Source organism: Podarcis muralis, chromosome 7, assembly GCF_964188315.1.
Source record: "Podarcis muralis chromosome 7, rPodMur119.hap1.1, whole genome shotgun sequence".
Taxonomy (NCBI): Eukaryota; Metazoa; Chordata; class Lepidosauria; order Squamata; family Lacertidae; genus Podarcis; species Podarcis muralis.
This window is the reverse complement of record NC_135661.1, coordinates 2,093,922-2,120,564: the sequence shown is the minus strand read 5'-3', so window position 1 is coordinate 2,120,564 and position 26,643 is coordinate 2,093,922. Positions and strand designations below refer to the sequence as shown.

General features: G+C 51.0%; 1 protein-coding gene across 1 annotated transcript in view; it reads right to left on the bottom strand.

The window, feature by feature from the left end:
• Positions 1-2,227: 2,227 nt before the first annotated feature.
• LOC114602821 (basement membrane-specific heparan sulfate proteoglycan core protein) overlaps positions 2,228-26,643 on the bottom strand; it is a 154,075-nt gene continuing 129,659 nt past the window's right edge. The window contains exons 81-100 of the mRNA XM_077930990.1: positions 26,055-26,202; positions 25,177-25,293; positions 23,949-24,033; positions 23,585-23,729; positions 22,177-22,276; positions 20,634-20,743; positions 19,787-19,895; positions 18,424-18,522; positions 18,106-18,327; positions 16,661-16,905; positions 16,304-16,475; positions 15,202-15,324; positions 15,023-15,079; positions 13,748-13,823; positions 11,426-11,504; positions 10,197-10,238; positions 8,577-8,647; positions 8,149-8,232; positions 7,050-7,153; positions 2,228-4,344 (exon numbers count right to left, since the gene is read on the bottom strand). Coding sequence (XP_077787116.1) covers positions 4,172-4,344; positions 7,050-7,153; positions 8,149-8,232; positions 8,577-8,647; positions 10,197-10,238; positions 11,426-11,504; positions 13,748-13,823; positions 15,023-15,079; positions 15,202-15,324; positions 16,304-16,475; positions 16,661-16,905; positions 18,106-18,327; positions 18,424-18,522; positions 19,787-19,895; positions 20,634-20,743; positions 22,177-22,276; positions 23,585-23,729; positions 23,949-24,033; positions 25,177-25,293; positions 26,055-26,202 — 2,361 coding nt within the window. The 3' untranslated portion in view covers positions 2,228-4,171. The remainder of the gene's footprint in view (positions 4,345-7,049; positions 7,154-8,148; positions 8,233-8,576; positions 8,648-10,196; positions 10,239-11,425; positions 11,505-13,747; positions 13,824-15,022; positions 15,080-15,201; positions 15,325-16,303; positions 16,476-16,660; positions 16,906-18,105; positions 18,328-18,423; positions 18,523-19,786; positions 19,896-20,633; positions 20,744-22,176; positions 22,277-23,584; positions 23,730-23,948; positions 24,034-25,176; positions 25,294-26,054; positions 26,203-26,643) is intronic.

Below are 26,643 nucleotides of genomic sequence, written 5' to 3'. Positions count from 1 at the left end.
AGCATTCCACAGACAGGGAGCCACTGCAGAGAAGGCCCCGTTCTCATGTTGCCACCCTCTGGACCTCTCGAGGAGGAGGCAAACGAAGAAGGGCCTCAGAAGATGATCTCAGGATCCGGGTAGGTTCATATGGGAAGAGGCGGTCCTTGAGGTATTGTGGTCCTGAGCCGTTTAAGGCTTTATAGGTCAGAACCAGCACTTTGAATTGGGCCCGGAAACTAATTGGGAGCCAGTGCAGTTGGACCAAGATCGGTGTATTATGCTCAAACCATCTTGCTCTGGTGAGCAACCTGGCCACTGAATTCTGCACCAGCTGAATTTTCCGAACCATCTTCAGAGGCAGCCCTACCTATAACGCATTGCACTAATCTAACCTTGAAGTTACCAGAGCACAGACAACAGTAGTTAGGCTATCCCTGTCCAGATAGGGGCCAAATTTTCCAGCATTCAGGATGTGCAAGAGTTCTTGTGTCATATACCACTTGGGTTTCATGGAATCAACCAATTGCAATGCAGGAATCTCTGCTACAGCCTCCTTGACAGATGGCAATCCAACCACGGCTTAAAATCTTCCAAGGAAGGAGAGTCCACCACCTTCCTCTGTCAAACAGCTCTTGGAACTGCACTTTTAAGGGAGCTTAGGAGACACGCCCCCCCCCCCCTCACAAGAGCTAAGAGTCCCTAGGATTTTTTGGGGGGAAGTCATGACCATTCAAGTGGCCCAAAAACACTTTAAATGTTCGGTGTGTGGATGGGGTTTCTCTTTTGCTCTGGGCCTGAGATCTGGGCCTGTCAGCTTATGACAGGGGAAGGAAAGCCCGTGTTCATCTAGCTGACTTCCCACTGTAAAAAAAGAAAAAGACCCGAGTTGTGGAATCAAGTCAAAGGAGACCCACAGATGTTCCCTCTCTTGTTTTATATCGAGGCACCAAGTCAGGCACCTCTTCCACTGATGGTATCAGAAGACTGGGAATGACAAGCTTTGAAATGTGGGTATTTTAGATCAAGTTTTAGAAAAAGTTTTCACCTTTTTGAGTTCATGGCTCCCTTGACCAACTGCATCCTTTCTGTGACACCTCTTGTGGGCCTCAGGAGCCCAGTTATGTCACCCCTTGCTTGCAGAGCTGGCAGCCTCACCCTTTTTCAAACACTCTCCCTTGTGGAGTGTTCCCTCAGCCGCTCTCCTCTCCCATTTCCTTGGTAGTCCTCTGGGCAGCAGCTGCTGCTGCCCCTGGTCTCTGAGCTGCCCCCCTGCCCCAAAGAGAGGTGCTTCCCAGAGGTACCATTTGCCTGGGGAGCTTATAGCCAGGACTGCTGCAATAAACAGCCGCACGAGCCTTTGGGAGGCAGACACAAGAGGGCATTAGAGGAGGAAGGAAAGAGGGACAGAGGCCAGTGTTGCCCTGGCACCCCTGACCATCATTCAAGGCACCCCAGGGTGCCATGGCACACCGATTGAAACCCACTTTTTTAAAACATAGGACTGTTCTTCATCTGTTCCCAGCATAGTCATAAGGAAAGGCAGAAAACACTGGGGAAATTACTGAAATGGAGGGGATTTTTTTACTTCTTTTGGGACGTGCAGCTGATCTACCACACTTGGTATGTACAAAATCAACCCAGAGACCAGTATGGAATTTCTCTGCCCTCCTGTGTTGTTTTCAGTTCCCATTGGTCAAGCTGTTGCAATGCTGTCCAAGGTAAAAGACCCCTGGATGATTAAGTCCAGTCAAAGGCAACTTTGGGGTTGCGGCAAGGAAGCCGGCGTTTGTCCACAGACAGCTTTCCAGGTCATGTGGGCAGCATGACTAAACCGCTTCTGGTGCAATGGGATACCGTGACAGAAACCAGAGTGCACGGAAATGCCGTTTATCTTCCCGCCACAGCAGTACATATTTATCTACTTGCACTGGCGTGCTTTCGAACTGCTAGGTTGGGAGGAGCTGGGACATAGCAATGGGAGCTCACCCTCTTGCGGGGATTTGAACCGCTAACCTTCTGATTGTCAAGCCCAAGAGGCTCAGTGATTTTGCCCACAGCGCCACCCGTTAAAGCACACAACTGCCCCACAAAGAATCCCAAGAACTGTTGTTTGCCTCTCCCAGAGCTAGTCCCCAGCACCCTTAACAAGCTAGTTCCCAAGATTTGTGTGCGCATGTGTGCTTTAAATGTGCGGCATGCACACAACCTCAGCTAAGACAGGGAGCCACAGACTTGACACACGGACTTTGGGGTTCAGCACCATTTATTTAAGAAAGAAAGAAAGAAAGAAAGAAAGAAAGAAAGAAAAAGAACAAATGGGGGAGGCAGGCAGGGGAAGCAAAAGGCAGGAACAGGTTCTGGAGCGACACAAGCATCATGGTGCCTCCCAGGCAGTATAATTCTGGTTCTGGAAGGAAGCGGGCAAGGCAGAGTGAACACTGGCGGCAAAGGCTCACACGGGGCAAGCCAGAGCCAGCCACACCATTAAGGGAATGTGGGAGGCTGGCTGGAGCCCAATCCTGTGAGGCCCAAGCTCAAAAGATAAGCCCCCTAGTGCCTGCTTGGCACCAGCACTGTCTGCAGGGGCAACACCCAGGGCTGTGAAGAGGGGAGGAAAGGCAGTATAGTTAGCTGAAGATCAGCTCCAAAGTCTGCCCTCTTCAGTGTCTCGGGGCTGAGAGGAGAAGGCAGCAGTCGAAACCCCTTTCCCCAGCTGCAATGGGCTCCTTCTGCCTCTCATCCCCCCGCAAAGCATCTTACCGCCCTCCTGGGAACGCTGGACGGGAAACTCCTGCCCTCCAGTGCTTGTGGCACTGGGAGGCTGGCAGGAGCTGCTGTGTGGGGTGCCCATCACAGCTCTCCTGCACACGTTGCAACACTCTTGTCCCCACCCCTGCCCACGGAAAGGGTCCTCTGAAATGCTGATGAGAGACCTGCCTGCCTGCTTCCCAGGCAGCAGATGAGGCTGCAACAGCTACTTACCTGGCCCTGCCAGGCCCCGGGGTGTCTGCAGCTCTGGGGGACTGCACACTGCAATAGAAGGTGTGGATCTATGGGAGACCCCACGCAGACTAATAAGGCACTGATGGCTTGGGAGGGGCAAATCCCATTTCTGCCCTGCGGCGCTTAAGGCATGGGAACCATTGCCCGCTTTTTGGTGTTGGGCTCTCGGCTGCTTTCCGCGCCAGCCAGAGCACAGGGGAACTCCGTATGGCTTTGCATGTGTCACTGAGGACCAGGTGGAGAGGATGCTCTGAGGCGCCGCAGCCGTTCCTGGCTGGAACTCGTTCCAGCACTTCTCGGGCGCGCGCCATTGCCACTAAAAGAGAACCAGCGAGGCATCAATGGTGAGTTCCAGCACCTCTTTTTCTAGAAAAATAACACTGACCACAGCCTAGCTAGGATGAGTGAGGGGCGGGAGCAAACTCAATTGTGCCAGGCGGGCAGTGGGGCACCGCGACAAAATGCAGGAAGCTCAAACTTGTCCAAGTTGAAAAGCTTGGCTCATGCTGGAGAACGAGGGCAAAGGACCTCCCTCCCTCTTTGGTGCTCCTGCGAACTCTGCCCTGGCTGGAGTGCTGGATGCTGCTACGGCGTTGGGCGTGGGGCACCACGATACAGAGACCCACCCAGCCCACGCCCACCCAGGGGAAGGGCAAGACAGGACAGTATCTTTGGTCACAACCTGCCTGGCCCAGCCCAGCCCAGCCCAGCAGTGGAAGCAAGAGAAGCCACGCGGTCACCCCGCTGCCCACCCCTCGGCCTCAGAGCAGCCTCTTCAGGCTCCTGTCTGAGATGCTCATCCCTGGAAAACCTCGGGCACGGCTCTGTCCAAGCGCCTCTCACGAATCCCACTCTCCAGTCCTTTAAGTGTCCACCGTGCCCCCTCTCTCTCTGTCCTTCCACGTGAGGGCTGGGGAAGGTGGTGGGACGACGACAGGCCCAGGTCTGTCACTTCCACAAAAAAACCCCTCACAAACCAACTCCCTCCCACGTCACCCCACCCCCATTTTCTTTTGGTAGCAGCAAAGCACCATTTGTGAGTGTGTGTGTGTGTTTCTCTTTTTTAAAAAAATTCATAATAATAATAAAATAATAATAATAATAATAATAACAATAGATGTCTCTCAATTGGCCTGATGACAAAAAATTAAAACAGCGAAGAGTGTGGTTAAGAGGCAAGCCCGGCCTATGAGGAGCACTCCTGGATGTTGAGGCCGGCTTCCGAGTGATGGTGCAGGTCAATGGGCTGCTGAGGCTGCTGGCCGGGCCGGTCGTTGATCAGCACCACGTTCTTGATGCAGCCCGAGATCCCTGAGGTGTACTTTCCCGCGGTCAGGGTTTGGATGTCAGGTGCTCCGCCTGCGCAGAGGGAAAGGAAGAGCCGTCCGTCAGCAAGTGTGTTCCCTGAAGGGGAGAGGCTGTTGTCCTCTTTCTCCTCCTCAAGTCACTGGGAGGATTCAGGAGGCTGGCAGGGACCACAGCCTCCATCCCAGCATTTTGATTTCCAGCATCATCACCGATGCTGCCTCATTTGGGCCGTGGGATTTAATTGCACAGCATCCTTCAGAGAGGCGTGTAGACTTTTCAAGGCTCTCATATTGCTATCCATTCGTTCACAACTCGGGCCCACAAGTCACTTGCTACTGTCGCTGCCATGTGGACCACGTTTTTAAAATGAAATTCATGCAAGCTGCTTTCTATGTTTTCTTAAGGGAAAATGTAGAAACATGATTAGGGAAATACATTAAAACCCTTTTGTTGTGTTTCTCCTGGGGTTTTTTTGTAGGTGTTCTTTTTCAAATGTTTTTTTTTATACTTTCCATATATTTCACTGATCTTGCAATCATTTTAACATTTCAAAACTTGACTTCTGCAGTTCCTTAAATTTATTTTTAATATCTTCTGCATATCCAAATTACTATATTGGCCTGAATATAAGCCTCACTTTCCCCCCAAATTCTGACCATGAAAAAGTTAAAGTGCGGCTTAAATTCGCGACCTTACAAAAATTGGCTTTTACAATAACGCTGCTGAAACAGACATATGGTAAAACGGAACAGGCGTGAGTGCCTGCCGAATTTTAAGGGAGTGGCCTATATTTGGGTATTGTCTTTTTTTCTTTCTCCTCCTTGAATTTTAAAGGTGTGGTTTATATTTGGGTGCGGCTTATATTTGGGCCAATACGGTAACTTAATTTGCACATTTATTTATCTTCTTTAAATATATACTCTTATGAAACTGCAGGTTATTACAATAATCCTGCCAATGTTCTTATCTGTTTACGATTTATCTATAAATATTCAATAAACGATTTGTAGGAGGCGTTCCTGAAGAAGCATTGCTTAGCAAATCGATAATGTCCACCCGGGTACATCCTGTAGGCATGGGTGGCCCTGAGAGTGCTCTGAAAGTGACAAGACATTGACACAGTCCAGACTGAAGTGTAAAGCTTTGAGGATGAGGGTCCTTTGAACAGCCTTCCCAAATTCAGGAGGGCTGATGCCATAAAGTTGTCGTGCGGCACCTGTGAATTTTACACCATTTGCATGGAAAGGCTCTAGAAGTCAGGCAGCAACCAGTGTGGCAATCAACATGAAAGGAAACATGAAAAGCAATGCCCTCCTGCATGGAGGGCACATCCTGTTCTGTTGCCCTAGGCGAAATGGGAAGGTGCTTCCGCACTGCTGGCGCCCTGACCTGGGTTCTGCGGCAGCACCTGCAAAGTGGTGGTGCCGACAGTGGATTCCAGCAAGATCTTCTGAGATCTTGGCAAGATCTTGCCAGAAGCTGCCATCACCACTCAGTAGAGCAGTGTTTCCCAACCTTTTTTGGGCAAAGGCACACTTGTTTCATGAAAAAAATCTCGAGGCACACCACCATGCCAGATGGGGAAAGGTCACTTTTTACTTATGTAAAAAAAAATAAAAAAATAGTAACAGCATAGAAGGTAATGGTTAGGCTAGCATCCCTCTTCCAAATATGCTAGGTTTTTATTTGCAGGGACTGTTCTACATGGGAAAGCATTCAGCACTGTCATTCTCCCATCTGCCATCTGAATTGGTACTATTCTGGGTCAACTTACTCTGCTGCATGTGTAGATGAAAATGGCACCAAGTGTGGGGGAGGGGGCAGAACAGGTTTCAGATACAGGATATTAAGCATACACGTACTTCAGATTGAACTGGTTGCTTGCTTTGCAAGTTTTCATTTCCCAAATGACTGCCTTGGCAAGCGCAATACCTACCAGGCTCAACGCCGGTCTCGCGCTGCCGCTTCCCACGCTCTCAAGGACCCGGGAGGAGGAAGGCGTGAAGGGAATCCCGAAGGCGCGAAAACCAGCCCAGTAGGCCGGCCGAAGCGAGCGGCGATGGGATGTGGGAGGGAGCTCGCTCGCTCGCCGCCCTGCGTGTGCCTATGTGGGGCACGTTACAGCCCCGTGACGTCAGCGCCACGCAGGCAGCCAGGCAGGCAGACGGCGAGAGCCCCGCGCTGGGCGGCCTCTCCTCGCCGCCGCCGCCCCGCCTCTCGCCGCCCGACTCGCCCGCCTCCCTCCAGGCAACATCTCGCGGCACACCAGGCAACGTCTCGCGGCACACTAGTGTGCCGCGGAACACCAGTTGGGAAACACTGCAGTAGAGCATGAGTGTCACGAGTTTGAATCCTACATTGAGGCAAAAGGGTCCTGCATTGTATGGGGTTGGACTAGATCAGCCTTTCTCAACCTGTGGGTCCCCAGATGTTGTTGAACTACAACTCCCATCACCCCTAGCTAGCAAGGCCAGAGCTCAGGGATGATGGGAGTTGTAGTCCAACAACATGTGGGGACCCACAGGTTGAGAACTGCTGGACTAGATGTTCCGTGTGGTCCCTTCCAACTCTACAATTCTATGATTCTCTGGCCTGTTCCCACCCGAGTGAAACATAACAGAAGAAGAAGAAAACCTACTCAGTTGATGAGGACTGCTGAAAACTAAATGAAAAGAGGAAGTGTGAATCCCTCATTAGCCCATACACCCACAGTGCCCTGAAAGTGTTCCTAGTTTTGTTGAGATGAAGGCGCTTACCTATATAGATTCGACCTTTGGTATTCACCATGACGTTCTTGCCAGGAGATTCCCCAGCTACCATCTCCTCGCCGTCGACTTGAAGGAAGCCTCTTTTCCCTTCCCTGGAGGAGGAATGGGAGAGTGTGTCAGAAGGACGAAGGTGGTTTTGAGTGAGGTTGGTTGGGTTGGAGAGGATGAGCATGGATAAGGAAGTGCTTGTCGTCTGTCCATGGGAACAGAACTGGAAATGTGGTCCAGGGATATTCCACAGGGGAATCCTCACGTGGATGATGATGATGATGATGATGATGATGATGATGATAATAATAATAACAACAACTTTTATTTATACCCTGCCCTCCCCGGCCAGAGCTGCCTCAGGGCGGCTAACACCAGTAAAATTACAATAAAAACATAATGGGGGGGGGGGGACAATTTAAAATACAGGTTAAAATGCAATTTAAAATGCAGCCTCATTTTAGAAGTAGCCCATGGATCAAAACCGTAAGGGGAGGGAAAACATAAGGGTCAGACTGAGTTCAAACCAAAGGCCAAGCAGAACAGCTCTGTCTTGCAGGCCCTGCAGAAAGATGTCAAGTCCCGCAGGGCCCTGGTCTCTTGTGACTGAGCGTTCCACCAAGCCGGGGCCAGTACTGAAAAGGCCCTGGCCCTAGGTGAGACCAATCTAACCACCTTGCGACTTGGGACCTCCAAAGTGTGGTCATTTGTGGACCTTAAGGTCCTCCACGGGGCATACCAGGAGAGATGGTCCCGTAGGTATGTGGGTCCTAGGCCATGTAGGGCTTTAAAGGTTAAAACCAGCACCTTAAACCTGACCCAGTACTCCACCGGGAGCCAGTGCAGTTGGTAAAGCACTGGATGAATGTGATCCCGTGGTAAGGACCCTGTAAGGAGCCTCGCCGCGGCATTCTGCACCCACTGGAGTTTCTGGGTCAGCTTCAAGGGCTGGGACAGCATCCCCAGCCCCAGAAGCACACAAATTGCTCCTCAACCCGCCTTGTTCCGGGAACAGGGCCTATGCCTTTCTCCACCCCCTAACACTTGGGCTTGTCAAACTAGGGGTGTCCCAAGCCACATCTCTCTACACGTGTCTCACCGGATGGCTGTCACTCTATGCCATTCTCCATCATCAACTGGGTCTTCAGACAGGATGTTCACTTCTCCGCTTCCTAGCTGGTAACTGAAGGAAACACATGGCCAGTGTCAAAGAAGAAGAAGAAGAAGAAGAGTTTGGATTTGATATCCCGCTTTATCACTCCCCTTCAGGAGTCTCAAAGCGGCTAACATTCTCCTTTCCCTTCCTCCCCCACAACAAACACTCTGTGAGGTGAGTGGGGCTGAGAGACTTCAGAGAAGTGTGACTGGCCCAAGGTCACCCAGCAGCTGCATGTGGAGGAGCGGGGAATCGAACCAGGTTCACCAGAATACGAGTGCACCGCTCTTAACCACTACACCACACTGGCCACTCCGGAGCCCCAACGCAGAGCGGCCAATAGCGTGAGCTCTTATGCGGCCTTCCCTCACCTGAACACCAGGTGCCCGTCCTTCAGCCCGAGGCTGATGAAGTCCTTCGCTTTGGCGCTCTCTCCTTCCTCCTGTGACAGAAACCAAATGTTGTTTCTCACCTTCTCCTTTCCTTAGGAGAGGGCACCCCTAGGCATCAGTGGGGGGGGTCATGCCATAGAGGGAGAGAAGCCCATGAACTGCTAAGGAACTGGTACTGCTTCTCAGGTGCCACATTTTACTTTGTAAGAAATTCGTCTTTGAGTGTGGCAGCACTGACACTTTGCAACCCCTGGCCTACTGACATCGGTTGGGTGCCTTCACTGTACTCTATTTGGCGCCTGCTAAAAGCATTTTTTAAAAGGCAATTGCTTATCCAGACATGTAAAAATGTTGACAGGTGTTTTTAGCTTATGATTGATTTTAGTTAGGCTTAAATAAGAGCAATTCAACAGTGGAACAGTCCTTTGGTACGTGGTGGACTCTCCTTCATCAGAGGTTTTTAAACTGATGTTGGATGGCCATCTTTCGGGGATTCTTGAGCTGTGATTCCTGTCAGATTCCTGTGATTAGGGGGTCAGGTTGGATGACCTTTTGGGATCCTTTACAACTCTACAATTCTATGATGATGGTGATGATGATAAGAAGTCCCTGCGCTGCATAGCGAGGGGGGGGGGTCTTATAATCACAGATTCATAGAATTGTGAAGTAGGAAGGGACCCCAAGAGTCATTTAATTCAACCCTCCCAGCAATGCAGGAATCTGGACCACCTCCAGAGGACAGAATGCTCTTGCCCCCATGGGCACCAGTCTATTGCCCACCAATAATAATAATAATAATAATAATAATAATATATTTATACCCCGTCCATCTGGCTGGGTTTCCCCAGCCACTCTGGGCGGCTCCCAACAAAATATTAAAAACATAATAAAACATAAAACATTAAAAATTTCCCTAAACAGGGCTGCCTTCAGATGTCTTCTAAAAGTCTGGTAGTTGTTGTTCTCTTTGACATCTGGTGGGAGGGTGTTCCACAGGGCGGGTGCCACCACCGAGAAGGCCCTCTGCCTGGTTCCCTGTAGCTTTGCTTCTTGCAGGGAGGGAACCGCCAGAAGGCCCTCGGAGCTGGACCTCAGTGTCCGGGCTGAACGATGGGGGTGGAGACGCTCCTTCAGGTATACTGGGCTGAGGCCGTTTAGGGCTGTAAAGGTCAACACCAGCACTTTGAATTGTGCTCGGAAACGTACTGAGAGCCAATGTAGGTCTTTCAAGACCAGTGTTATGTGGTCTCGGCAGCCACTCCCAGTGATACTATGATTGCTTGTCAGACAGAAAGGTTAGCAGAGAGCATGGCCTGCAGGCTTTGGAGCAGGCAGCTCCTCTTAAGACTAGTTCCCACATCGCTTTCCTGCAAATCTCCCTGTTACCTTTGCCAAGCTAATTCTGATCAGTGGTGGAGCTTTACCTGGCGCTTTTGCAGGCCTGTCCAGCATCACAGCAACAAATTCTTCCATTCAACCAGCACATCTGCACTTGGGTTAGTCAGCCCCCGCCTCCCATGCTCCTTTCTCTCTGACCCCCTCTAGTCGCGCCTTTTGGCTTTCCCTTCGCCATGCCACAAAAACCAAGCCAGTAAATACCTCGTTAGCAGCATGCGGCTCAAGGCCCACCTCCCTGGTTGCCTGGGAAGAGAGAGAGAAAAAGAGGAGCACAAGCCACACTGGGGGGCGGGGGGTGCAAAGGAGACAGCTGAACACAGCATGCCTGGAAAGCGGGGGAGAAATGGCAGAGGTGAACAGCAACGGCATCCATGCAACGGGGCAGGGTGTGTGCATAAGACATGCTGGTGCTGGGAGAAAGCAGCCTTCCTCAAAAGAAGCACATCATGCGCAGGCAACAGCAGAGGAGCCTGCGGGGTCTCGCAGCAACTTGCATGCCGTCAAAGCAGCAGGCGGGCTACTGCCGTCAAATCTTTTTAGTCTGGATGTTATAGACATCCAGACTAAAAAGATAGCCTTCCCTCCCCAGTGCTGCAAACCTCTCTCTCTGCCACGTTGCAGATCAAGCAGATTTTTTAAATAAAAAAAACGGTAAAGGACCCCTGGATGGTTAAGTCCAGTAAAAGGAAACTATAGGGTTGTGGCGCTCATCTTGCTTTTCAGGCCAAGGGAGCCGGCATTTGTTCACATACAGCGTTCCGGGTCATGCAGCCAGCATGACTAAACAGGACACCATGACGGAAACCAGAGCGCACAGAAACGCTGTTTGCCTTCCCACAGCAGTGGTACCTATTTATCTACTTGCACTTTGAAGTGCTTTTGAACTGCTAGGTTGGCAGGAGCAGGGACCGAGCAACGGGAGCTCACCCCGTCGTGGGGATTTAAACCGCCGACCTTCCGATCGGCAAGCCCAAGAGGCTCAGTGGTTTAGACCACAGCGCCACCCGTGTCCCAGGTGAAGGAGAAGCTGTCCCCACACTCCTGCTGATCTTTGCAGCGCCATTCATCAAGATGGCACTGGCTTGTGAGGCCTGGCACAAAGACGGCCCTTTATTTACTTGTGATCAGTGAAGAGGCCTTACCAACACTTTGGCGTCACGGGCTGCTGGCCTTTTCATCCCCCTGCTCAGTTTTGCCAGGATCCAACTGCCCCCTCGCCCTCCACCCCTCACCCACAGCTTTACATCTCCTGTTTCCACCTCCAGCCTCTGGGAGAGGCAGAGAGAAGGCCCCAGGTTCAATTTCCCCATAGCATCTCCAAGTAAGGATCCCCTCCCCCCCAAAACCAGTCTGAAACCCTGGAGGGGCCACAGCCAGCCAGCGTAGGCCACACTGAGCTGACGGACCCCTGCTCTGTTGCATTCACTCACCACGCCTTGCCAGAGGAGAAGCCCATTTGCTGAGTTGGTGCGCACTTCCAGCTCGATCGTCTCTGGTGAGTCCGGGAGGCTGCATCCAAGAGAGAAAAAAGAGACCAAGCGATGAGAGACTGTGCACAGCTCTGCTGCGTTAGCCAGTTTCCCCACAGCCATCTGGTTGGTCACTGGGAGAACAGAACGCTGGATGAGATGGCCGTTCGGTCCAATCCACCAAAGCTCTCCTTAGGGACACCCGTTGTAATAGCAGAACCTCCTTGCCCAGGAGCAGTCTACCTCTGATGGCGAACAGCAACTGTAGAGTTGCACTCGTGCCCTGCCTGCAACCCTCCCGCAAGCACAGGACGCTGGATTGGATGGGCCACTGGACTGATCAAGCTGAAGGCACTTATTACGATACGATACGATAATCTTTGTTGCCACTGTCCCATACAGAACAACGAAATTGAAAAATCTACATAAGACATTCAAAACCCAACAAGCCTGCTATCCCAGCTATCACAACCTGGTTAGCCCCCTATAAACTCTGATACACCATTTTTAAATACAATATACTCCCATAGAGACTCCTTACACTGCATTTAAAACCAAAATCGCTTTTGGGTAGAAACTGTTTCTCAGGTGGCTAGTCCTAGTCTTTATAACCCTGTACCTTCTTCCAGAAGGCAGAAGCTGAAAGAGATCATTTCCGGGGTGTGCACTATCCTGCACTATCTCTGCAGCTTTCTAATGCACCTGGAAGCATAGATTTGATCCGAGGTGGGAAGAGTACAGCCAATTATTCTCTCCGCATTCTTTACAACCCTGGACAGCATTGTTTTCCCCCTGGCCGTGCAGCTCCCAAACCACACACACAGACCATAACTTAATACACTCTCCACAGTACAATGGTAAAATGTCATCAACAGGTCCTATGAGAGATTGTTTTTCCGGAGGATTCTCAGAAAATATAACCTCTGCTGTGCTCTCTTCATCAGGTCTTTACTGTTTTCTCTGTATTGGCCTGAATATAAGCCACACTTTCCCCCCAAATTCCGACCGTGAAAAGTTAAAGTGCAGTTTATACGTGGAATCTTACAGTGTGCAGCCAGGAACGTGGGGCAAACAGTACCCAGGAGCAGTGAGGAAGGGAGCAGCTTATATTTGGGTATTTTCTCTCTCCCCCCCCCCCCCCCAGTTTTAAAGGTGCGGCTTATATTCAGGTGTGGCTTATATTCAGGCCAATACGGCATGTTTTTATGCATTTATTTAAAAAATAATAATTATATGCCGCTGTATCACAGAAACAGATCACAGCTATGACATGGCTCCCCAAATCAACACAGACTGTGGAAACTTCACACTGGACTTCAAGCATCTGGCATTGTGTGCCTCCCCATTCTTCCTCCAGACTCTGGGTCCTTGGTTTCCAAATGAGACGCAAAAGCTGCTCTTATCAGAAAAGAGATTTGGGGAGCCATGTCATCAGCTGGTGTTGCTCCACTGTGCTTCATTAAGTCCAGGGTCAACACAGCCGTCTACCAGGAGATTTTGGAGCACTTCATGCTTCCTTCAGCAGACGGGCTTTATGGGGATGCTGACTTCATTTTCCAGCAGGACTTTGGCACCTGCCCACACTGCCAAAAGTACCAAAACCTGGTTCAATGCCCATGGGATTTCTGTGCTTGATTGGACAGCAAACTCGCCTGACCTGAACCGGCATTGCCAAGAGACAGATGAGAGACATGAGACAATGCAGAAGAGCTGAAGGCTGCTATTGAAGCATCCTGGTCTTCCATAACACCTCAGCAGTGCCACAGGCTGATAGCATCCATGCCACACCGCATTGAGGCAGTAATTGATGCAAAAGGGGCCCAAACCAAGTACTGAGTACATATGCATGCTTCTACTTCTCAGAGGTCCAATATTGGTATATTTGCAGTCCTTGTTTTGCTGATTTCATTTAATATTCTAATTTTCTGAGATTGTTAATTTAGGGTTTTCATTATCTGCACGTCGTAATCATCACAATTATAACAAATAACAGCTTGACATATCTTGCTTTGCATGTCATGAGTCCATATCTCATATATTAGTTTCACCTTTTAAGTTGAATTACTGAAAGAAATGAACTTTTCCACGATATTCTAATTTTCCGAGTTTCACCTGTAAACCCATACAGTAAAAGTCCCTCCCCTGAACTCCCTTCTGCACTGGCCTTGGCCTGTTCCCTCCACCGTAAATAGAGCTTGGCAGTGTTCTCCCACTGCCACTCGAGACTGGTTGGTCGCCGTTCGTGGGGAAGCGTCTACCGCAATGGCATCAGAGATAACTCACCTCCTGGGGAAAGTGTGGCGCCCCAGGGCCACATAGCCGCCGTCGTGGAAATAGGCACCATACTGTCCAGGGGCATCTGGTAAATGGGGGAAAAGGAGAATTAGTCTCAGCACCTACTTCAGGGACTCCAGCACAGTCTGAGGCAATGGGAGGGAGGGGAGGGAGAAGCTGAACTGCGGGGAAGTTATTGGCTCAGAGATAGAAAGAAGATAAAGTCCCTACCAGAGATGAATGGCAGATTAAGTTTGCAGAAATGGCAAAAATGACCAGAAGAATCAGTAACCGGGAAGACCAAAATTTCAACAAGGAATGGGGGAAATGTATAATTTATCTTAAAAACCATTGTAAGCAGTTAAAACTGTTAGCAGGACTGGAAGAACACTTGTAGTTTAATGGAGACGTAAAAGATTTGGATTATTATAAAAGATGCTGGAGGAAAGGACAAGTGCTCCCCCCCCAAAAAAATAAATAAATAGGGGTACTCTTGTTTTCCTACTCATATTGAAATACTACCCCTCAATGAGGGCAAACTTAGATTCGCAAAATGTCTAGGGGTATGCGGAACAGAAAAAAAAGCACTGGAAAGGACTATCAATAGGACCCATAAAGGAAAGGAGGGAAGTCCAGGAGATTCCTTGGCATCTTGTTTTTATGTTATATATTCATTGGATATGTGATTGTAAAACCAAATACAGTGGTGCCTCGCAAGACGAAAAGAATCCGTTCCGCGATTCTCTTCGTCTAGCGGTTTTTTCGTCTTGCGAAGCAACCCTATTAGCGGCTAAGAGGATTAGCGCTATTAGCGGTTTAGCGGCTATTAAAGGATTAGCAGCCTAGCTGCTAAAAGGCTATTAGCGGCTTAGCGGCTTAGCGGCTTAGAAAAAGGGGGGGGGGGAGCGAGAGAAAAAACGCAAGACTAGCAAGATGTTTTGTCTTGCGAAGCAAGCCCATAGGGAAAATCGTCTTGCGAAGCAACTCAGAAACGGAAAACCCTTTCGTCTAGCGGGTTTTCCGTCTTGCGAGGCATTCGTCTTGCGGGGCACGACTGTAAACAAATTTAAAAAGGGAAAAAGAGAAGCTGAACTGGTTTTCTGGAAGTGTCAAATGGCTTTGGATCATCCATGCATCTTCTGCCCGGATGACATGGTTATCTGAAGTGGCTTCACTACAAGAGACATCCTCCTTAGGTCCCAGTCAGGACTTTGTCTGCAAAGCAGGATCTTCACCCCAGAAGAAGCAGAAGCAGGTGGCGCAAAGAGGGGTCCTGAGACGTACCATTTCCTCCGCTGCCCTCGGGTGTCCACTCGGTATTTGACTGGTGCTGCGATGCATCTGCGTGGCAGAGAAACAGGCACTCGCTTTACACAGCAGAAGACAACTTTCTTCCGGGGTGACAGCGGCGGAGGAGGCAGTTTGCCTCTGCAGCTCTAGCCAGCCATCATCCTCAGACTTACCGTGTTCACAGTATAATCCCAGGAAGCCAGGAGGGCAGACGCACGCTGTGTCTTTGCAGATGCCCCCATGGAGGCAGGGCTGCTGGAGCTGGCACCGGACCTCAGACACCTCGCAGCGCTCCCCTGAAGAGAGCGAGAGAGAAACACACTGTTGTAAAGAGCATGGAGAGGGAGAGATGGGCGAGGGCGGACTTGCATGATGCGCAAGACTAAAGGCTTAACCACACTTATCTTTAGCCCCACTCTTTCTAAGCAACAGGTCTTCACTTTAAAGCTCCATGTCTGAGCACCTTTTTCCTTTCTTTTTTGCTCCGGAGCTTTCCCTGTGAAAACTCACTCTTTAAAGCTGATCTGGAACAAACAGCTACCTTCGTTCTCAAACTTAATCTGTTCCGGAAATCCGTTCCAAAACCAAAGCGTTCCAAAATCATGGCACACTTTTCCACAGAAAGTAATGCAAAATGGTTTCATCCGTTCCAGACTTTTAAAAGCAACCCCAAAAACACCCATTTAACATGAATTTTACTATCTAACGAGACCATGGATCCATGAAATGAAAGCAATAAACAATGTACTGCAGTCACACAATCAATCATTCAGTAACTGAACTGGGTTCCACACAGTCACAAAAACAAAAGAACCACGAAAACAAAAATGCAAAATAAACAGCAAAAACAGACTGACCTCAGCGTAACACTCAAAATGGAAGCGCGGCACTCAAATTGGATGCGTAACACTCAAAACGGAGCACGTTCAGCTACCGAAAAAAGTTCGCAAACCTGAATACTTACTTCCGGGCTTGCAGTGTTTGGGTTCCAAGTTGCTCGAGTACCAAGGTGTTTGAGAACCAAGGTACCACTGTATTTGGCTTTTTCATGGATTGCCCTTGGCTCCGAATCAGCTTTAAAGAGCAGGTTTTCGCAGGGAAAGCTCCAGAGCAATAAAGAGAGGGCTAAAATGGAGCTTTAAGGTGTAGACCTCTTGCTGGGAAGCACGGAGGAAAAGGTATGTGTGGGGGGAAACCCCGGGAAGCTCTGGAAAAACCGCAAGAGACTTTTTACTGGGCGTCATACCCTCTCGCATCCCTTTGTGGCGCTCTCACCTTTGTAGCCGTCCAGACACAGGCACTGGAACTCGTACTCGCCCGTCAGCAAGCACTTGCCACCGTGCAGGCAGGGCCTGCGGTCGCAAGGGGAGCTGTCAAAGCACTGCGAGATGCTGCGGCTCTCCAGGAAGCTGTACGAAATGTCCACCTTCTTCCCGTTGATCGAGACCTGGGGTGGGAAGACGCAAACAGCTTCAGCTTCCAGTCAGAGTGCATGGATCTTGCCGGCCAGCCCCTTCCCTTCCTCCTGCCCCCTTCTCTTCCAAGGAGGAAGTGTGGACTGTCCACCACAAAACAGGGAAAGGAAACAGGCAGCTCCTCTCCCTACTGCCGTCGCGCCCCCCAGTTGCTCACCTCCCCAATGCACCCGTAGAAGTGGCTGGAGATGTTGGCAGCTGCCGGCAGCCTGACGGAATAGTCGATGCCCCCCAGGTACATGGAAGTGCGGAGGTTCAGGCCCTGGCTTTTGCCTGGTGAGGACCTCTTGACCGGCCGCTCATCGTTCACCTGCAGAGTGCCGTCTTTGTTCAGCCGCTCGGCCGTTATCCTGTGCCACTGTTCCAGCTCTAGGGGCTTTGCGCTCCGAAGGACGGCCGTTCCTAAAAGAGGGCCGGGAACGTGAGTTTGGCTTCTGCAGCTGGGGGAAGATTCTCCCTGCAACAACCGGCCCGTCTCACATACCCCGAAAGTTAAGAATGTACCGTACTTTTCCGTGTATAAGATGAGGTTTTTTTCCTGAGAAAAATAATGTCAAAAATTGGGGCTTTCTTAGACACGGATAGCGCAGTGTTTGGACGGGGGATTGGTTTCTGCCGCAAGCAGGAGATTGTCAGCAGTGAATTTGTTGGTGGCTGTGGCAAGGGCTGCTGTTGATTTGCCGGGGCTGCGGTGATTGGCGGTGGCTGTTGGTTAGCAGGCGTCTTATACATGGAAAAATATGGTATGTGTTTGGGACTGGTCTGTGGAGGAGGGTTGGGAAATGACCCCTCCTTCTCCTCTGCCTCTTTCTGAAAAGGAGGGGGAGTGGGAAGAATCGCCCCCCCTTTCTCCAATAGCTGCAAGAAGAGACTGAGACAGGACTAATTTACGACAGGACAGAAAAAACTACCAAGTTTTGAGGTACGGTGGTACCTCGGGTTACAAACACCTCGGGTTACAAACACTTCGGGTTACAGACTCCGCTGACCCAGAGGTAGCACATCGGGTCAAGAACTTTACCTCAAGATGAGAACAGAAATTGCACAGTGGTGGCGTCATGGTGGCCCCATTAGCTAAAGTGGTACCTCCAGTTAAGAACGGACCTCCGGAACGATTTAGGTTCATAACCAGAGGTACCACTGTAATGAGAGGAGGAGTAGGAGTTGGAGAACAGATAGCGGACACATATCCTTAGACAGCCTGGGAACTCCCCCCCCCTTTTTTTTTTACTATTACGAATTATCATCATTATTTTATTATCCGCCCTATGCCCTAAGGTCTCAGGGCAAGTTCAAAACAATACTAAAAAAACAGTTTAAAACAAATTAACGGCCATGAAAATAAGCTGGGTTCTCAAAACATACACCTTGAGGGTCAAAAACAGGCTGGAGTCATCAGCATTTGCTGGAAGCTGCACAATGAAGGTGCCAGGAGGGAGTTCCCACTGCTCAGGGGCTGCTGCAGAGAAGGCCCTGTCCTGTACCCCTTAAGCCTCTGAGGACAACCACCAAGAGGGCAGATCCCAGCACCCGAGAGGCGCTGCTGGGAAAGAGGCGGCCTTTCGGGTATCTGTTGTTAGCAACAGGGAGTGGATTCATTACCTGAGCCCAGTTCATAGCGGAACTCCAAGTGCCCGTTGACCATGCTGAGCGAGACAAAATCTGCCACGGGGGAGCCATCTCCGCCGCTGAAGAGGATGAGGCCATCGGGGGACAGCGGCTTGATCTCAAGGTCCACGCGCAGCTCGTAGTGGATGTTTGTGAGCGGAGGGTAGGAGATGAAGGCATCGCCCCCGTGGAAATAGGGCACGGTCACCGTGGTGCCTGCAGCAAAGAGGAGGGTGGTGGGGGGGTCAGCCTGGGACTTTGCTCAGGCTTTGCCCTGGCCATGGGGGGGGGCAGCGTGTCTGCCTTACTCACCGTCCATGCACTTCTCTCCGTATTTCCCAAGGAGGCAGCGGCAAGTGTAGCCTTGCCCAGTGGCTCGGTTAACACAGGTGGCGTCGGGACCGCAGGCCTCTGTGAGGGAAGGGAGGGTCATTTGGTAAGACTCTGGGCGGCAGTGTCAGGGACTGGGCAGAGAAGGAATAGAGGAGACCGCCTCAAATCCTGACCCTTCCAGGGAGGAAGAAGAGGAAGACAGTATAGATTGATCTGTGGTCGCAGCTCAGAGGCAGTTGAGGGGAAAAGCTGGGAAATCATGGGAGAGACAGAACAACACCCGGCTGACACACTGTCATTAGAGAGCATTCCAGACCCTCCATCTCCCAGAACCCGGCGAGCTTTAAAAGTAGGGGAGCAAAGAGCTCAAAGACAGAGGGCACGTAGCAGCACCCGTAGAAGAGGTGATGACGACGACGAATGAGGAAGCTGTTGGAGAGATGGGCAGGTGGAGATTCACTCAGGACAACACCATTATCCAAGAGGCAGGGTTCTATAGCCCCTTTCTGTAAAGTTTGAAATGAAAAAGGATGTTAAGAAACTTTCCCTTGTCTTTATACTTTCCTGGGCAACCAGCCGGGAACCGCGGACAGCATCCTGACAGGCAGAGGGCCGGGAGTCAGGGTTCCCTGTCTGCCCCCTGAACTTAGGAAGCTGCCATATACAGAATCAGGCCACTGGTCCTTCTACGTCAGCATCCAAAGTGGGTCCATGTCAGAAAAGGGTGGGAGGTGCAAATCTGCAGGACCCACCCCCAGAATCAAACCATCTAGCTCAGTATTGTCCATTAATTATTGCTATTATCTGCCCTTAAAGTGGTTAGGGTTAGGGGTTAACCTAACCCTAATGTACATCATTAATGATAAATTAGCACATGCTATTAAGGTAAGACGGGGAATATGCAGGAAGAATGATTTTGAGGAGATATGGAAGGTGTGTAGAATTTGTACTATTAAAATGGAAATGGAACATCGCAAGAGATGTTGAAATTTTGGTAGGTTGGGGAGCTATGATGGAATGGTCTCAGGGGTGGGGTGCACATTTTTATTCTTTTTTATTATTATTACTTTGAAAAAATGAAAAAATAAAATTATAAAAAGTCCATCATTAAAACAGTTTAAAACCAATTTCCTAATAAATAAAAATGTCAGCCTTGCTCTGCAGTGGCTCCCAAAGGTTTCAGCCCTACCAGAAGATACTGCTGAGGACCGAACCTGGGGCCTTCTGCATGCCAAGCAAATGACGTGCCCCTGAGCCACGGCCCTTCCTCCTAAAGGACGCCCAGTCTTGTCCCTGCCACGTGATGCGCCACATGGAAACAGGGACAGCCGGTGCACCTTACCTGGATGGCAGCGTAGGGCCTGGGGGTGTTCGCAGTTGCTTCCAGCAAATCCCTGTGGGCACTCGCACACATAGCTGCTGCTCTCCGAGTCCCTGCAGACGCCTCCATTCTGCCAAGGGGAGAGAAGGGAAAATCTGGTAGACTGGCAGCCGAGACCACATAACACTGGTCCTGAAAGACCTTCATTGGCTCCCAGTACGTTTCCGAGCACAATTCAAAGTGTCAGTGCTGACCTCGAAAGCCCTAAACGGCCTCGACCCAGTATACCTGAAGGAGCGTCTCCACCACCATCGTTCAGCCCAGACACGGAGGTCCAGCTCTGAGGGCCTTCTGGAGGTTCCCTCCCTGCGAGAAGCGAGGCTACAGGGAACCAGGCAGTGGGCCTTCTTGGTGGTGGCACCTGCCCTGTGGAACACCCTCCCATCAGATGTCAAGGAAATAAACAACTATCTGACTTTTAGAAGACATCTGAAGGCAGCTCTGGTTAGGGACGTTTTTAATGTTTGATGACTTATCATGTTTTTAATATTCTGTTGGAAGCCGCCCAGAGTGGCTGGGGAAACCCAGCCAGATGGGCGGGGTAGAAAGGAAGGAAGGAAGGAAGGAAGGAAGGAAGGAAAAGAAGAAAAGAGTTTGAATTTGATATCCCGCTTTATCACTACCCGAAGGAGTCTCAAAGTGGCTAACAATCTCCTTTCCCCTCCTCCCTCACTACAAACACTCTATAATTATTCCAATCACCTGCCGTGTCCAACCAGGGCTGGCCACGGGGAATGCAGTGAGCAACGAGGCCGAATTCTGCTCCCCTCTATAAAATGCAGAGGCTGCACACATGCCGAGAGCTTACCTGACACGGACGGTCCTGGCAGGTGGGGCAGTTGGAGACGCCGTGAGCTTGCAGGTCAAAGTCTTTGAAGATAACTTCCTTCCCTTGGATGATCAGCTGCCGAACGCATCCTAAGAGGGGAAGGAGAGCGAGCCGATGGGAGGTTGCGGGAGAGATTGGCGGTAGGGGCGAGGGAGGAATCAGTAGGAGCGAAAAGATGTGCCGACGAAGCAGGGGTGAGCTGGCAAGGCCTCTGTGTTAGGTAGCTGTACATCTTGGGACACCCCCCCCACTGCTCATATAAATGGGGAGAGCCAGTGGGGATGCTGTGGTTGGTGGGGGGGGGGGCTCAGAATGGGGCAACCCTGATTCCTGCACCTCACTGCCTGTGGCCCTTTGCCTAATCCACCCACCTCACAGGGATGTTGCTTGCTTGGAAGAAAACGGGAGGGTTGAAAAACAGTGCATGCCGACTTGCATTCGTTTTATCCCTCCAAAAGGTTCAAATGCAACCGTTTAGCGAGCACCCCTTTTCTACCACTGCCCGCACCTGTTATTTAGGGAGACAACCTATAGGGGAAAAGGGAAGCCAGCCACTCCCCAAAGGTGCTGGCTACCTGGGGGCCAGTGGGGTAGCTTTTTTTATGCAGCTGTCTGTCAGACTTCAGGGAATTGGCTTCCTCCCCCCGTAGCAGCAGATAAGAAGATCAAAGAAAGGAATGCCTTACCAGTTAGAAACTTTAATAATCACAGGGAGAGAACAAAGAACACATCTCCTAGAAACAGCGGTGCTCCTAATTAAGGATCATACCCCCTTCCGCCCGTATTAATCTACATCACTCGTACGTCTTTTAATCTAAGCTTGTACCCTCTGTGCTTTCTGTTCTGAGACTTTCTGAGCTCTTCACCACCTTAGGCTGAGCGAAGGAATGATGTCCAATGACTGTGAATCTGTTAACCTTCTCTTTTCTAGTGTTTCTTCTCCTAGCTGTTCCCCATCCAGTATTTCCCAGCTTCTGCCTTCTGAACTGTGCCCCTCGGCAAACCACTGTTCCAAATCTATACTGTCCTCCTACTCCTGGGAAGATTCAGGAGCAGGAGCAGGGGAGGGAGTGGCTCCCACCATTCCTCCTCAGTGCGGTCCCTGATGCTGTCATTCTTGGGACGTCCTGCCCAGGTGCACTCAAAACCCAGCCCGGCCACCTGCCACAGATCACAGAAACCCCCGTGCATATACTGGCCGCTTTGTCCTCAGAAGGTGGTGGTCTCTCCTTCATTGGAGGTTTTCAGCCAGAGGCTGGATGAAACTTTGTCAGGGACCCTTCAGCTGTGATTCATGCACCTTAGGGGGGCTGCACTAGATCAGTGTTTCCCAACCTTGTGCCTCCAGCTGTTTTTGAACTACAACTCCCATCATCCCTGACTAGCAAGACCAGTGGCAAGGGATGATGGGAATTGTAGTCCAAAAACAGCTGGAGGCACAAGGTTGGGAAACACTGCACTAGATGACCCTTGAGGGACTCACTTCCAACCTTACAATTCTATGACTCTGTGTAGCTCTCACCAATGAAACCGCTGGTCAGGCCTGTCTTTGCAGTAGCAGCATAGTTGGGATACCCGCCAAGGTACAGCCCCTCGTTGAGGTCCAGACCTTGGAATTTGCCCTAGGGAAGAATTATTATTATTATTATTATTATTATTATTATTATTATTATTATTATTATTATTACTATTATTATTATTATTATTATTATTATTATTACTATTATTATTATACCACCCTATATCCAGGGGTCTCAGGGCAGTTCACAGAATAAAATCAAGATATAAAACCACAAAATACATAATAAAAATAAAAATAACAACTCAATAGCCCCCCGACCCGAAAAGTGCCACATTTTAAAAGGGCATAGGATGTAAATCAGATCAACCAAAGGCCTGGTTAAAAAAGGAACTTTTTTGCCTGGCACCGAAAGGTGTGTAATGAAGGCACCAGGCGAACTTCCCTGGGGAGAGCATTCCACAGACGGGGAGCCATTGCAAAGAAGGCCCCGTTCTTGTGTTGCCACCCTCTGGACCTCTCGAGGAGGAGGCACATGAAGGAGGGCCTCAGAAGATGATCTCAGGATCCGGGTAGGTTCATATGGGAAGAGGCGGTCCTTGAGGTATTGTGGTCCTGAGCCGTTTAAGGCTTTATAGGTCAGAACCAGCACTTTGAATTGGGCCAGGAAACTAATTGGTAGCCAGTGCAGTCGGACCAGGATCGGTGTAATATGCTCAAACCATCTTGCTCTGGTGAGCAACCTGGCCACTGAATTCTGCACTAGCTGAAGTTTCCGGACTGTCTTCAGAGGCAGCCCTACCTATAACGCATTGCACTAATCTAACCTTGAGTTTACCAGAACATAGACAATAGTAGTTAGGCATAGCTGGGCCACCAGCTGAAGCTGATGGAAGGCACTCTGTGTCACTGAGGCCACCTGAGCCTCGAGCAACAGCAAAGGACCTAGGAGTATCCCCAAGCTGTGAACCTGCTCCTTCAGAGGAAGTGCAACCCCATCAAGAGCAGGCAAGCTCCCATCTATTTGGTCTAGAGAACCACCCACTAACAGTGCCTCTGTCTTATCTGGATTGAGCTTCAGTTTGTTGGCTCTCATCCAGTCCATAACACAGAAATGTAAACCTAGCAAAAGTGGGTCTCCAACAGGAAACACCAGTTTGCAGGGCGCTGCTCCATCTTGGCCCTGCTTGCCATCCTGCTCCCAGTACCCAACGCCTTTGGGCCTGGTTCAGTAGCCACTGGCAAGTACAGAATGCAGAGCTCAGACCCCCAGATGGGGTGAAGGCGCCCAGCAGCATGAGCGCCTGCCCTGGCTAAGAACGCTGCCCCTTTCAGCAGCCACATGCCAGAGAGATTTCCCACAGGTGGGAGAAGCCGCCCCTACCCTCTCCACCTGGAGCCTGCCACTCACCTGGGACGTGCCGTTGACGGGAGGGTGGTTGTCCAAAACGAGAGAGCCCTGGGTGAGGTTGCGGTACAGCCGGATGGTGTGGAATTCGCCCAGCTTGATGATGGAAGGGTGCCGGATGGTGGCCATGCCAGAGCCAGCGTCAAACCTGCAATGCCAAGACAGATCAGGAGAGTCAAAACTGCCTCGGCTCCCGCCCACTCCATTAGGCCCTGGCATGCCTTGCAAGACCCCTTCGGCAAGCGGCAAGCTGGACCATTTTGGCGCAGGCCACTTTGGAGGCCCACGTCTCACAGCTCTGGGTTGAGGCTAGAACTGACACCCAGCCAGAAAGAGGGTGCTGAGATAAGGACCCACAGCCTCTCACCTGAGCTCCGGCCGGCCCCCAACCAGTCCAAAGGACACGAAGTCCGTGCCTGTGTTCTTCTTCTGCCCATTGTATACCAGCATCCCTGCCAAAAGCACAAAGGAAGGTGAGCGAGCGGTCTCCGTGGGGCATGGGTTTGCTCAGCTCACAGCTTCAGCACCAGGGAGCTCCTTGCAGCCAAGCCAGCCTCCGACGCCTGGGAAAGGCAGCCTGGCCGAGGTCCCCAGTTCCATGCAGTGCTCAGAGCCCTCCATTGCCACCCACGCAAGTGGCCTATTTGTGGACGAGCCACAAAAGCTGGCGCCCACCAGCTCCCTTTGGCACCCAAACCCGCAGCACGGCAGGCGGCCCCCACGGCGCAACAAGAGGAGGCCAAGATCCACCTGGGCTTCCTGTCCCTGGGATGCAACACAGTTCTGCTTCCTGGTAAGGAAGGGAGAATGTCCCACCTGCCTGGGCAAGGAACTGGGGTTAGGCAGGGCCTCAAAAGAAGCAGCCTGGCTGGCAAGGCGTTAGGCGGATCGGTGAGCAGGTGGACAGGGGCCGGGAGGGCTCCTGAGTGAAGACACAGCTCCACCAGTGGAATAGTTAGTTTGCCAAGGGGCACACTTTTCACAACACACACGCGGGCACGAGGCTCCATCGCCGCAAGGGTTAAGGGAGGCGTCTAGGACTGGCTAAAAAGGAAGCGGCAGCCCAGCAGAAACGAGACTTACCTGAGTAAAGCATGAGAGCTGGAGAGGTAGGGGAAAGGAGGGAGTAGAGACGAAGGGGGAGGAAGAGGTGTAGAGGAGAGAGAGAGGAAGAGAGATGGAGAGAAAGGTAAGACGAGTTGGGAGGAAAGGCAAGAGGGAAAACGAGAGTGTTGAGAGAGAGATTCCCAGCAAAGAGAGCGCTCGGGCCTCTGCCAGCAAGGAGAAAGGCGGCTGGTTGCACCCAAAAAAGGACCAAGGAGCTCATATACTAGGATAGCCATATTTCAAAAAGTAAAAACCAGGGCACCCCAAAATTGTTTCAAAAAACGCCACTTTTCGATTGATCCAGGACAAAACGCTGCATTTCGGAAATCCCTCCCGGATGTCAATTTCGCCTCTGAAATCCCAATATGGCAGCCCTATTGTATACTGTACTTGTGGGGAAGCTCTGGAGTGCCTACATTTGAGGGGGGACGACACACAGCAGTCCTGCCCCCAAAGGCCTCCCCACCTGCCCCAGCACCTGCGCTTACCGTCAGGAGTGTCCGGTCGGAAGGTGATCTCGATCGCGAATGTTTTGTAGGCGTCTTTCATGGTCGGCAGGACAAGGAAGGACTGAGGATTCTGGGTGAAATATGGCACCACCCGCTCTACAAGCAGAGGAAGGGCAGGGGGTCAGAGGACTGGGCAGCTGCCGCAATTTCCCAGCTCCCTTATCCTTTCAATTTGAGGAATTGCCGGCTACCTATTTGGTCCACTTTAGCCACAGGAAATCCCACTACTGCCACCATGCCAGGTTGCATCATTGCCCAATATTGCCCAATATTGCCCAATGCTGCCTTCTCTGACTGGCAGCAGCCTTCTGGGGTGCTTCCCCCCTGCCCAGATACCCATGCTCCTTTAAACTGGAGGTGTTCAAGTGTTGAAACTGGGGCTTTCTGCATGCAGCTGAGCGGGGACCCTTTCCCCCCTGCGCAGAAGTCCCAGCAGGATTCGAACCAGCAGCCGCCACCAGGCTAGGAGGCAGGAAGCAACAGCCCGGGCAAGGCTCTTTTTTTGCACCTGGAACTCACCAGAAGTAAGTTCTGATGCCTTTCAGATGGGCACCGTTGTCATGATAAGAGAGCCTTTCATGGTGAGCTCCGACACCTCTTTTTCTAGAAAAATACCACTGCCCGGTTCCACCCCAGCTGTGGCTATTCAAGGCACAGTCCCCACAACCAGAAGGGGAAGGGGAAAGAGAGGACATTCCCCTCTCACAACTGGAGAGCCCCAGAGGGAGATTTCTCCAGGTCAAACTCTGGAGATCAGCAACTGCCTGTCCCCTTTCTGAATATTCCTCCCATGGTTTGGGCGGCGGCGGCAGAGAAACTGATTTCGGAGGGAGAAGAGACCGGCCTGCTGAACTCACCGCGCACTTTGAGCATGGAGAAAGCCGTCACCTTCCCTTGCCGGTTAGATGCCGTGCAGACATAAATGCCAGTGTCCTCGGGGCGAGCGGACGGGATGGTCAGGACGTTGCTCTCCACACGGACCTCCTTGGGGAGGTCTCCTTCCAGCTGGAACACAGAAGCGGCCCCCAAAACCCTCAGCAGGCTCTTCCCGCAGGGCACAGCCTGCCTTGCAAGGCAGCCCAGCAACTGAGCCTTCTCAGTTCACCCTTCCTTTGCCGTGTGCGCCATCTTGCTGCTCTCCCCAGAGGCTGTTCTCGCTCTTCCCCACAAACCCAGGAGACTCTCTGCCTTTTCCCTTGTCTGCCTTATCATTATTTATCTCATTTTGCTTATAAACATACAAAGAACTAAAAAGAGGTACCTTGAGGTATTGAGGTCCTGAGCTGTGAAGGGTATATAGGCAAAAACCAGCACTTTGAATTGGGGCCCGGAAATTAATTGGCAGCCAGTGTAGTTGTGCCAGGATTAGCGTTATATGATCAAACCGATACTAAGCTACACAAGACTTTTTTTAAAAAAAGATCACCAGTTACTACAGAAAGCACA